This window comes from Pristiophorus japonicus, chromosome 12, assembly GCF_044704955.1.
Source record: "Pristiophorus japonicus isolate sPriJap1 chromosome 12, sPriJap1.hap1, whole genome shotgun sequence".
Lineage (NCBI taxonomy): Eukaryota > Metazoa > Chordata > Chondrichthyes > Pristiophoridae > Pristiophorus > Pristiophorus japonicus.
Genome location: NC_091988.1, coordinates 49409187 through 49422347, shown reverse-complemented (window position 1 = coordinate 49422347; position 13161 = coordinate 49409187). Strand labels below are relative to the sequence as shown.

The 13161-nt window shown below is 40.7% G+C and overlaps 1 protein-coding gene across 2 annotated transcripts in view; it reads left to right on the top strand.

Annotated features, from left to right (window-relative positions):
- The window catches only part of ippk (inositol 1,3,4,5,6-pentakisphosphate 2-kinase), an 88987-nt gene that overhangs the window by 33321 nt on the left and 42505 nt on the right, over window positions 1-13161 (top strand). For both annotated transcript variants that reach the window (XM_070895398.1, XM_070895397.1), the window contains exons 2-3: window positions 1474-1530; window positions 10765-10860. In XM_070895398.1, coding sequence (XP_070751499.1) covers window positions 1474-1530; window positions 10765-10860 — 153 coding nt within the window. The remainder of the gene's footprint in view (window positions 1-1473; window positions 1531-10764; window positions 10861-13161) is intronic.

Here is a 13161-nt window from a genome sequence, read left to right as displayed (position 1 = left end):
TTCATATTTAATCAAATGTTAAAAGAGCCAATATGACCCTGGTAAATAAAGCACCTGTACATTTAGTGTAATATTTTCCACGAGTTTGTCTTCATAAATCATCATGATCAAAATGCATGCTGTATTTTTAATATAGGCAGGCCAGCTGGCTGGAAATCTGATTTCAAATGTGACTACTATAATATGATTGGTGGTAAGTTTTTAGATAAAATGGAGTGTTCAGCTAAGATCTAGACAGTTCATTTAAAACTCAAATTTTAGAAAAATAGCTAAAGGTTCTGGCTGATGTTCTCCCCATTCCGATTAATACTCAATAGGAAATGGTCCCGCCTCCTCAATCTATATAATAAACAGATGTTTGAACTTGATTGAACAAATCTCCTTTGAAGATGTTTGGAGAAAGTTGTAAGTTGATGTGTTCCTTCTCCATGGCTGTAGCCAATTTCATCAAGAGTAATTCCATGAATTAGCGTAAATCAGCTGGAGATGCTGCTTATATTAGTTTTGTAGAACCATCCATTATAATCGCTTGGAAATCCCGGCCACCCCGGGTCTGTACGGAGTGCATACGGACCTGGGAAGGCATCGCAAAAGCCAGTTTTCAGCACACAATGCGCAAGCGCTGAAAACTAGCTTTTCCGATCTGTCAAGCTGGAAATCTGCCATATCTCGGGAGCGAGGACATATGCAAGGGCAAGATTATGGTATTTACCCATATCTTGCCCAGCAAATGTCCTCAAAACTCTTGCGTCTGATAAAAGCAGGCACATAGCCTACTTTTACAGGCTTACGAGTTTTAAAACATACAAAAACAGAAAATTAAATTAAAAAACACTGTTTAAAAACCCTGCCCACTGCAACACGTTTATTTTAAACCATAATAAAAAAATTTTTTTAATGACATTTATTAACTTTAATTTCAGTATTTTAATTGAGGTGTTTTTTTAATTGTGTTTAGTATGTTTTTTCCCCCTCAATGAGAACTTGTGAATACGGAGTTCTCATTGCTATTAATGAGAAAGCTGTGGAATACTGTATCTGGTTGTGCAGTCACACGTGACTGCGCCTTCTGCGTGGGTACCTCGAGGACTGGAGCGTGCTTCGCAGCGCGGGAAGAAAAGGCTTCCCCACTGGTATCCCACGCTCCTCTGGGACCACCAGGTAAATTCGTAAAAATTCTCCGGTCGGAGGCGTTCATCTGAAAGAAGCCTCAGACTGGAATTTCAGGCCAATAATAAGTCATTTTTGTCTGTCCTGGGGTGGGGTCTGGGAGCACGTGGTCCAGACTCAGTGACAGTTGCATTAACCATTGGGAGATCAGGGGGGTGGGAGGGCAGGAGAGAGAGACTGTTGCAATAAAGTTACTAATTTGACTGGAAATGTTTTGTGGGTCTCTGCTAGTAGGATTGATGAAGCAGATAGAAATACAAGTAGAAACGGTTACTTCAGACTCATGTCTTTGTTTTTTTCCAGCATTGTCAAGTACTGCGTTTCCTGAAGTTTCCAATTGAACTTGCACAGCCAAACAAGGTACTATGATTTCTCTTAGTTAATAAGCAGTTTGCATGCAGAAACAAACCTGATTTTATTTTGTACTGGTCAACAAACATAACATTGGGCTGGAATTTGCAGTCTGAGGCGTACCTCCTGAGTACACCTCCGACTCAGAAAAAAATATCCGAACTTATCTACCCAGGCTTTGGAGACTTCGTGCCCTGGGCTTGCAGGTATACGCCTGTGTAAAGGCCCACAGATCCCAGGGCCGTAGGTGGTTTGGAACCGTCCCAGGGATTGTGTGACCCAGGTGCTTCTATCAGAAAGGAGGATTCCTCATTGTGCTTATGGGGATTCCGTTTACAAACAAAACCCCAAATAATTAAATAATTTACACAACTGGAATATAAAAGTTCCCATTTTCACAATTAAAATTCCCTTTAAGAAGCATTTACACTAAAAAAAATTAAATTTTTTGAAAAATAATTTAAAACATTTCAATCCAGGCCAAACCAGGCCGAAGGGTTTCTCAGGCAGTAGTTAGGCAAATAGCTGAACTCTACGCCAGTGAGATTTTTCTTTGGTTAGGAGGATCTGTCACGGCAAACCTCAACGGTTGCAAGTTCCCGATTTTCGTACATGCAAAAGCCGGGAACTTGTGGGGCCTTTGCAAGGATTACGACAGCATATGGCGGCCCCCCCCCCCCAAAAAAAAATCCGGGCCATTATTAAAAATGTAACCTGTTTAGACATTTTGATATTCTGAAAACTTCACACCCCACCTACAGACTTTATATGAAAAATGTTTATCAAGCAAGATTTTACCCCTTTAGAAAATAATTTTGTATTCTCAGTAATGATTACATACTGCAGAAGAATAATTCAAAAATAATAATGTAAGAACCTTTGGTCGGGGGGAAAAAAATAATTCCCTTGCATTAGTTTCCAGTCAAAGTAATTAATGTGTTCATCTCGTGAGGATTTGTGAAGCAAATGCACATTGCGTCTCAATTAGCTCACACAATAAACTTAAGCTATTCAATTTTACATACTGTTGTGTGTATATTTGGTGCAATGCTCATTGTGTGCCTACTCATTCACAGATCAGTTTTAGTCTACCGTGAACTATGCTTCCTATGTTTAGTTTTAAATTGTTTTGTTCAATATGTGATTAGAAACTAATGCTTTCACCACTGTGATATCTTCACAGAGCACAGCACACACAGCTTCCTAACATGGCAGGCAGCTCTCTCGGAAGTCTCCAGAATCTGCCGGTTCTGTTTATTATTAACCCTGCACTTGCAGTACACAATACGTCCACATCCACAATGTGGAGCTACAAACATTACAAGCTTACAGACATAACACTTCTCCCTCCTTAATGAAGAAGCCATCATAACAAACATCATAACTTTCATGTTTGTACCTAACACAGGATATAAACTTTTTTTCCATATTTACAAATTTAACTTTACCACTTGTTTTCTGTTTCGAAGAGGATACCTTTGCTCTCAAACAGAACCTTCCAAACATGATGTTGATTTCACACTCATTCGAGGCTCATCCTGAGGAACCTTTTCCTCAACGGAATTTCCTTGATTTTCATTTGAACTCGCTCTAACTTCAGGCTCTTTGTTTTCCTGACTCGGACTCAGACTTTCATTCTGATTCTCTCCTGGATTTGTTTCCAGTACATTGGATTTAGGTACTGATGCATCAAAACTATCAGATGAGTCAGAAATAATTGAATAATTCCCACCTTCAACCCCTTCCATGTCTATAGGTAAAATATGAACAATCCTAACCTGTCCATTATCAAACATCTTTACCAAATATGTGAGAGGACCACATATCTTCACCACTCTTCCTGGTAACCACTTTACCCATTTATGGTGATGGTTCTTCACTCTCACCTTCTGGTTTAATTTCACACTTTTCTATTTTACTCTACCTTTATCTTTCTGTCTTAATTGTGTCTCTTCTATGGACTGTGCCAAATTTGGCTTTAACAACGAGAATCTGGTTCGTGGCTGTCGTTTGAGAAGCAACTCTGCTGGTGTTCTACCAGTAGTTGTATGAGGAGTATTTCGATATGTAATCAAAAAATTAGCCAATTTGTGATCCAATGACGACCGTCGTTTCCTTGGATTTGGATCTAACATTTGTTTTATGAGGGCAAGTTTTACAATTTGTACAGTGCGTTCTGCTGCACCATTCGAAGAAGGATGGTATGGTGGAACCTTGGTATGTTTCACGCCATTTTTGCTCGTGAATTGTGCAAATTCTTCACGAAATTGTGGTCCATGATCTGAAACAATTTCTTCAGAGAGGCCAAATGAAGAAAATAATTTTCTCAAAATGTCCAATGTTTTACTTGTTATTTTCCACATTGGAAACACCTCAACCCACTTCGAATGGCTATCAATCACAATGAACAATTGTTGTCCTTCTAACTCAGCAAAATCAATATGTAGCCTTTGCCACACCCTGGGAGGCCATTTCCATGGCTGTAATGGTACTGGTGGTGGTTGCTTGCTTACCGATTGACATGTCGTACACTGACTCACGATGTACTCTATATCTTTATCAAGACCTGGCCACCATAAATAACTGCGTGCAAAACTCTTGGTCAAGCACATTTCCAGGTGCTGGTCATGGAGGTCTCCTAATAATTTGGACCTGAATTTATTTGGTATAACCACTCTTGCACCCCACATGATACAATCTTTATCGACTGATAATTCATTCCTACGAATGAAGAATGGATGTGTATCTTTGTCTGTTACCTGGTTTGGCCATCCATTTGCAATATACTCATACACCTTTGACATCACTGGGTCACGTTTGGTTGATCTACCAATCTCTTCAGCTGTGACTGGCAGTTCATCAATGTATGAAAAATAAAACACTTCTTCCCTATCTGGTGTAACTTGTGATGGGGAAGGCAATCTAGACATTGCATCAGCATTACTGTGATCAGCTGATCGTCTATATTCAATATCATATGTATATGCAGACAAAATCAAAGCCCATCTCTGCATTTGGGCTGCAGCTAGTGTTGGAACTGGGGACTTTGGATGGAGGATTGCTGTTAGGGGCTTATGATCCGTAACGATGGTAAACTTACAACCATACAAGTATTTGTGAAACTTCTTGACCCCAAAAATTAATGCCAAAGCTTCCCTTTCAATTTGCGCATAATTACTCTCTCTGGCACTGAGAGTGCGTGAAGCAAAAGCAATTGGTCTCTCCTCCCCACTAATTAATACATGAGAGATTACTGCCCCAACTCCATATGGAGAGGCATCACATGCTAGCTTAATCTCCTCTGATATGTCATAGTGAACTAACATGGTGCTCTCTACCAATTTGCTTTTACACTCCTTGAATGCTGTATCGCATTCTTTTGACCACTTCCAATGGACCTGTTTTTTCAAAAGTTCATTCAGTGGATGTAATACTGTAGCCAAATTTGGTAGGAACTTCCCATAATAGTTCAAAAGACCCAAGAATGAACGAAGTTCAGTGACATTCCTGGGAGTGGGTGCATTTCTGATTGCATCCAATTTTTCCATGGTTCGATGTAAACCATCTTTGTCTACTCTCACCCTAAGTACACCACTGAGTTTTTAAATAACTCACACTTACGAGCAGACATTCATACTCTGTGCTTCTATAGCCGTTTGAGGACTTCATTCAATATGTTATTATGAATTTGCCTACTTGGTGCTGAAATTAGTATGTCATCCAAATAACATACTACCCCTTCAATACCTTGCAAAATCTGGTTCATCACCCTGTGGAATATGGCAGGGGCAGAAGACACTCCAAACGGTAGCCAATTAAATTGATATAGGCCTAGATGAGTATTTATAGTCAAGCATGACTTGGACTCATCTAGTTCAAGCTCTAAGTAGGCATTTGTAAGATCCAGTTTTGAGAAGATCTGACCACCTGTCAGTGTTGTGAACAAATCTTCTATATTTGGCAATGTATTGGGGACATTACCCTCTCGAACCTGGTTTACATTTACTTTATAATCACCACACAATCTTACCTTACCATCGGACTTAGGTACAACAACAATGGGTGTAGCCCAATTACATCGATCTATCTTACAAATAATGTTCTCCGTCTGTAGTCTTTTGAGTTCTTTCTCAACTTTCTCCTTGAGTGCATGTGGTATGGAACGTGGCTTGTAGTAAACCGATCTAACGTCCTTCTGTACCCTGACACTCACCTTGAAGCCTTGGATCGGCCTGCCTGATTCGCAGAACACCTTCGGATACTTCTTGATAACCTCATCCGTTGTTGATAAATCTCACTTGCACACAGAAAATCTTACTCCAATCCAGCTTCAGTGAGCTCAACCAATTTCTTCCTAGTAATGCAGACTTGTCTCCTTTCACTACTATTAGAGGCAAGTTCTGAAATTGATCTTTATATTTCATCCGTACGGTGATACGACCTACTACAGGAATTTTCTCTCCAGAGTAGCTTCGCAGCTCTATCTTGGATTTCTCCAGTTGAAAATCACGCAATTTGTCACGATATAGTGACTCCGGTACTACACACTCTGATGCACCCGTGTCAATTTCCATTGGTATCTTGAATCCCGCAACATCTGTGTGGATTTTGATGCTTTCCGAGTCGCTGTCCGTTAACCTCATGCTCCTGATGACTTGTAACTCTAACATCTCCTCGTCCTGTTGTTCTTCCATGCTATGTAGTCGCTTGGGATTTCCCTTCAGTCGGCATGCCTTCGCAAGATGCCCAGTCTTCCTGCAGAAGAAACACTCTGCCTTCACGTATGGACAACTTTGAGCAATGTGTTGTCCCAGGCACCTATAGCACGACTTCGACGCTCTGTTAGAATTTCCAGTTTCTGAGACTTCGGCCATGCCTGTCTTTTACTTTGAACCTGTAGGTGATTTACCTCGGTTGACTGACGACCGTAATTATTATTTAATTCTCGGGAATATTGTTCGCCCATGCCCATCGACCTCGCTGTCTGACGAGCAATCTCAAAAGTCAAGTCAAGGTTTTCAAAGTTTCCAAAATTACAGTGAATCGACAGCTTTTTTTTAATGCTACGATGTAATCACTGGTACTTTCATCAGCCTTTTGATTCCGAATCCCGAAACGATTGCTTTCAGCAATTTCTAACGGGTTTGGGGTTATAGTGCTGCTCCAGCTTCGTTAAAATCTCGAAGCGTTGTGTCCTTTGGCTCGTCAGGCACAAGCAGATTTACAAGTGTCATATAATGCCGGACCTGCCTCTGATAAGAAGATCGCTTTCTTACGTTCCAACACAGCCCGGTTCTGGACTGCATTGTCTGGAACTTCGATTGTTATTTGCAGTGAAATACATTTCTAGCCGATCCACTTACGCTTTAAAATGTTACTGGTCGTGTCTGTATTCACCCAAATATCCCAATACACCTGCCATTTTAATCTCTAGCTGTTCATACCGTGTGCTGTATTTTACCTCGGATTTTTGTAGCTTTTTTCAAAGACAGAAACTTCCAAAATCTTCTGTCGGCTGGCTGAATCCTTCAACACAATTTCAGCTTTAAATCATCCGAAAAATCCCATCTCAGTCGCCAAATGTGATATCTTCACAGAGCACAGCACACGCAGCTTCCGAACATGGCAGGCAGCTCTCTCGGAAGTCTCCGGAAATCTGCCGGTTCTGTTTATTATTAACTCTGCACTTGCAGTATATAATATGTCCACATCCACAGTATGGAGCTGCAAACATTACAAGCTTACAGACATTACAACCACCAACAGAAGTAAATTATCATGGTTCATTTACTCTCAGAGCCTTGAGGGAAGCATCTGAACTGGGGGATATAACCTGGCTTGACAAATTACTCTTCAGATGGAATTTGAGATGTGGAATAATACAGTCTGGGAGAAAGTAGTCAATTCTCCTTTTCAGCCCTCTGCTGATTTATTTTTTTCTCCAGGCTCCATATATTAGAATCCTGTGCCTAAGTTCTCTATTTTACAATAACCTTTTTGATAGTTAATCCTAGCACTGGCTATAATGGTTTCCCTAATATTTAGAAATTTAAAGTGTGTTATGTAGCAGGCTTTTTCTACTTTATTGTTTACTCTAACCAATGCTGTTTCACTTCCTATTTGATACAAATTAAATGATCTCCGATCAAAAAATTTCTCTAAAAATATAAAATGAATTCAAATATAGAAATTGCTAGACGAGAAGGCCAAGGTCCATCCAGTTTGTCTTGTACTATCCTGGTAGTCACATAGAATCATAGAAATTTACAGCACAGGAAGAGATCATTCGGCCTGTCTGGCCGCAAAAGAGCTATCCAACTGAATCCCACTTTCTAGCTCTTGGTCCATCGCCTTGTAGGTTAAGGCACTTCATGCATATTCAAGTACTTCTTAAATGTGGTGAGGGTTTCTGTTTCTATCACCCTTTAAAGCAATGAATTCCAGACCTCCACCACCACCTGGATGAAAAAACTTCTCCTCAAATCTCCTCTAATCCTTCTACCAATTACTTTAACTCTATGTACCCTGGTTATTGACCTCGCTGCTATCCACTCTATCTAGGCCCTTCTAAATTTTATACACCTCAATTAAGTCTCCCTTCAGCCTCTTCTGCGCCAAAGAAAACAGTTTTGGTCTCCTAACTTGAGGAAGGACATTCTTGCTATTGAGGGAGTGCAGCGAAGGTTCACCAGACTGATTCCTGGGATGGCGGGACTGACATATCAAGAAAGACTGGATCAACTGGGCTTGTATTCACTGGAGTTCAGAAGAATGAGAGGGGATCTCATAGAAACGTTTAAAATTCTGACGAGTTTAGAGTGCAGGAAGAATGTTCCCAATGTTGGGGAAGTCCAGAACCAGGGGTCACAGTCTAAGGATAAGGGGTAAGCCATTTAGGACCGAGATGAGGAGAAACTTCTTCACCCAGAGAGTGGTGAACCTGTGGAATTCTCTATCACAGAAAGTTGTTGAGGCCAATTCACTAAATATATTCAAAAAGGAGTTAGATGAGTTAAACTTATGAACAATGACGGAAAGGCAAAGAGCAACCAGTCCGCCTCTCACAACTGTGACACCCCTTATACTGAAACATTCTACACTCCACCCCAACCGGAGCCATGTGATTTCCTGGGAGAGGAAAATAACAGCTAAAAACCCAGGCTAATCTGGGGAACTTCCTCTCCGGTCCATCCAGGTGATCAAAACTAGTCCAGGAGATCACCCTGGCTGTATTCAATTCCCTGCAGTACTTACCATTATATCTGCGCCATGCAACAAAAAGTCATCCAGTCTAATCCCAATTACCAGTTCTCGGTCTGTAACCCTGCAAGTTACTGCACTTCAAGTGCCCATCCAACCATTTCTGAAAAGTGGTGAGGGTTTCTGCATCCATCACTCTTCCAGGCTGCGAGTTCCAGATCCCACAACCCTCTGCGTAAAGACCCCCCCCCCAAAATCCCCTCTAAACCTCCCAGTAACCACCTTAAAATGATACACCCTCATAATAGACCCCTCCACCAATGGAAATAGACCCTTACTATCTATTTTGTCCAGGCCCCTCAATATTTTGTACATCAATGAAGTCTCCTCTCAACCTCCTCTGTTCCAATGAGAACAAACCCAGCCTATCCAATCTGTTCTCATAACTAAGATTCTCCATTCCAGACAGCATCCTAGTAAATCTCCTTTGCATCCTCTTATGCAATCACGTCCTTTCTATAATACAGCGACCAGAACTGCACGCAATATTCCAGCTGTGGCCATCCATAGTATTGTACAATTTAAGCATAACCTTCCTGCTCTTATTCTATGCTTCAGCCAATAAAGGCAAGCATTCCGTATGCCTTCTTAACCACCTTATCCACCTGGCCTGCTACTTTCAGGGATCTGTGGACAAGCACTCCAAGGTCCCTTTGTTCATCTACACTATTAAGTAGTCTACCGCTTAATGTGTATACCCTTTCCTTATTAGCCCTCCCAAAGTGCATCACCTCACACTTTTCTGAATTAAATTCCATTTGCCACTGCTCTGCCCACCTGACCAGTAGATTGATATCCTCCTGCAGCCCATGAGTTTCCTCTTCTTCATTATCAACCACACAGCCAATTTTAGTGTCGTCTGCAAACTTCTCAATCATACTCCCTATATTCAAATCGAGATCGTTGATATATACCACAAAAAGAAAGGGTCCCAGTACTGAGCCCTGCGGAACCCCACTGGAAACACCCTTCCAGTCCCAAAAACGTCCATCAATCATTACCCTTTGCTTCCTACCTCTGAGTCAATTTTGGATCTAACTTGTCATTTTGCCCTGTTTCCCATGGGCTTTAACCTACATGACCAGTCGACCATGTGGGACCTTATCAAAAGCCTTGCTAAAGTCCACTTATTACATCGTACGCACTACCCTCATCGACCCTCTTGGTTACCTCCTCAAAAAATTCAATCAGGTTCGTCAAACACGATCTTCCCTTAACAAATCCGTGCTGACTGTCCTGAATTAATTCTTGCCTTTCCAAATGCAGATTTATCCTGTCTTTCAGGATTGATTCCAATAATTTTCCTACCACTGAGGTTAGGCTGACAGGCCTGTAATTACTCGGCCTGTCCCTTCCTAACTTCTTAAACAAGGGCACTACATTAGGAGTCCTCCAATCCTCAGGCACCATGCCCAGTCCAAAGAGGACTGGAAAATGATGGTCAAGGCCTCTGCTATTTCCTCTTACTTCGCTCAACAGCCTGAGATTTCATCCGGACCTGGGGACTTATCTACTTTCAAAGCTGCTAAACCCTTAATACTTCCCCTCTCACTATATTTATTCCATCCAGAATATGAAGAGTAGTACACAAAAAAAGACAAATTGGCATAACATTAAAGCATGTTGAATTGCATGTAATTTCTCTTGCACCATATTGATGTAATATGCTATATTTATCTAGAAGTGATGCTCATTCTTGCTCCTTCAGCATGGGTTTACTATTTTTGAATGTGGAAAATAGAATTTGCATTTTAAATAGGAATGTTCTGTAAGAAAACTAACAGCTGCATCAAAAGGCATGGGAGAGAACATTTGGAATTTGTATCAAATGCTAAAAGTAAGTACTGTGCAGACAAACACAAGGAGTGTTTTACAGTGCTGTGATAGCTAGGCTGAAATATAAATTGCTTTAATCCAAAAGCTTGTCAGCTATGATGTACAGTTTCATTTTTGTAATGTTAATAAATTATTTAATAATTGCAGGCATTGGAAGAAGTTCCCCGTCGGCTAAAGAACGTTGTCGACTTTAGTAAACATGTGATGAAGCTTTTATTGGGTCATAACTTTGTACAACCTGGGGTAAGAAAATTTCTATTAATGTATGATTGCTAGCATTTGCTGAGATTGTACTTTGGCATAATCCCGGTCAGCTGAATAAACACCAAGTCATAAATACAGCTTTTTTTTTGCGGAGTGAAATAAAACATTAATTGCAGATGAAATGAACATTTCATACACGATTATTAAAAGATGAAAACATTTGAACTGCTTAGGGAGTTCAAAGGAGGACTGACTAAGGCCAAGAGCAGCTATTTCTAAAAGTGAACTTTGCAAAGAAATCAGCTGTAAACCAAGTAAAATGGTGAAATTACCCATCCCACTTAAAAATTCTCTGTCCATATAAGTTAATCTATACTTGGCTTTGAGTCCAACTTCTGAGGTTTCACTGATCCTTTTGCTGCTTTTGCTGTGCATCTAATTCATCATTTTTGGATTTTGTTCTTGAGCTATGGTTTCTTAGCATCATATTTTATTTTTCCTCCAACTCCACTTGATATTTTGACAATCGGAAGTGGTAATCTGGGTCTAAAACCCCATACCAACTGGTGTCTTCCAATACCTCCTTTACACTGCTCCCCTACCTCCACCACAGAACACATTAACATATGGAAACATAAATGCTGATGTTTAAAATTCAGTTTAAATTTTGTATCCATCATTACATTTGGCCATTTATTTTGTTATAAAGAAAGACTTGCATTTATATAGCGCCTTTCATGACCACCCTTCTCAGAAGGAGCGTATGTGTGTTGCAAATTACATTAACTGTTTGTAGTCTAATGTTGTACAATTTAAAACTTTTTCTGGTACCGAATATAGATCTGGACCAAACGTAGGGCTCAATTTTCCCCAGTGATTTGTGCTGTTTTTTTTTGAGCAGGCTGCTTTTTCTGGCCTAACTTAAAAATCCACAGTTTCCCCAATCAATTTGCACCAGCGTGACTCATTTAGTTATGATTTTTTTCGGCAAGTTTTTTTTTCATCCAAAGGGGGCGTAACCAACCACCAACACCAATTCTGGCCATTTAGGGAACTTTGGCCAGCAGATAGTTACTCCATTTCTGCTTAGGCTAGCGTATGTGGCCTTTCCGCAAAGGTTTTCTGGAGAGTTAAAGAAATCGGAGGAGGCCATTCGGCCTGGGCTAGGGGCGGGGAGCTGACCTGGAGGGCACTCTGGGCCAGGGTCGGCGGGGGAAGGAACGGACAGACCAGCAAGCTTGGAATTAAGTAGGGAGAACTAACAGTTAAACTCCTTCGGTCCAATTAAATATACTTTGCCACGTTATCGGAGGTTGCCCCCCTCTCCCGGAGACGGTAAGATGATCTCCGATCTAGGCACCTTCTCTGGCCGCATACAAATTTAGCCTGAGGCTTTAACAACAAAAATAAAACTAGAAATAAATCCGATCTGATTGTCCGAAAAAGTTATAATAATTAAGGGATCCTCCCACGTGACCAAATCGTGGAGCCATATAAAAATTAAAATGATAAAAAATAATAATTGGCGATTTCGGACGTATACAGATAGGCTCCAACAAGTAGTGGCAGACAAGCAGTATATTCAAGGGCAGTAAATAAGCAGTGGACCCGATCTCCACCAATTTTAAAAGCTTCTGCCCCCAGACAATTTAAATATAGTTTACAAAAGTTTAAATTAGTAAACTTTTAAAATCGGGACACTGACTCGGACTGCCTGCAGCGTGCAGGGACGAATCAGCATTCGGTTTAACAGTGGATGCAACTCCCCAGTTCCAGCAGACTGATTCCATAGACTTTTAAAGCTGAGCTAAATGACAACTAATTCCCGAATTAATATACCCTACTTATAGTACTACAAATATAAATATTAAATTGCATTAAATAATTTAATTTTATATATATAAAAAATTATTTATCCTAGACTTTTAAGACTTGTACAAAATTGCCACCCCACCTAATAGTTAATTAATGACGACTAAACACACAGCACTCCTCTCACGCACAACTGGCTCTTTAAAAATGGCTGATTGCCAACTCTTGAGTTGTACTGAGCATGCGCGTCCATTGCAGCGACGTCAAAAACGTAAGTTTTTTTCCCCCACGCATGCGCAGAAGGCCTGGCTGCGTTTTTCGGCATAGACAGCAGACTCCACCCACTGGACATGCTGCACGGCTCCGGATTGCAGTTTAAAAATCGGGGAAAGTTAGTACAATTATTTCTGATGAATTTCTGGACCTAAAAACCTGGCGTAACTCTGGCAATGCGCCAGAAAACGGGCTTGGGCAAAATTGAGCCTATAGAAACTAAAGACAAAAGTTGACCAGATCATTTTCCATTGG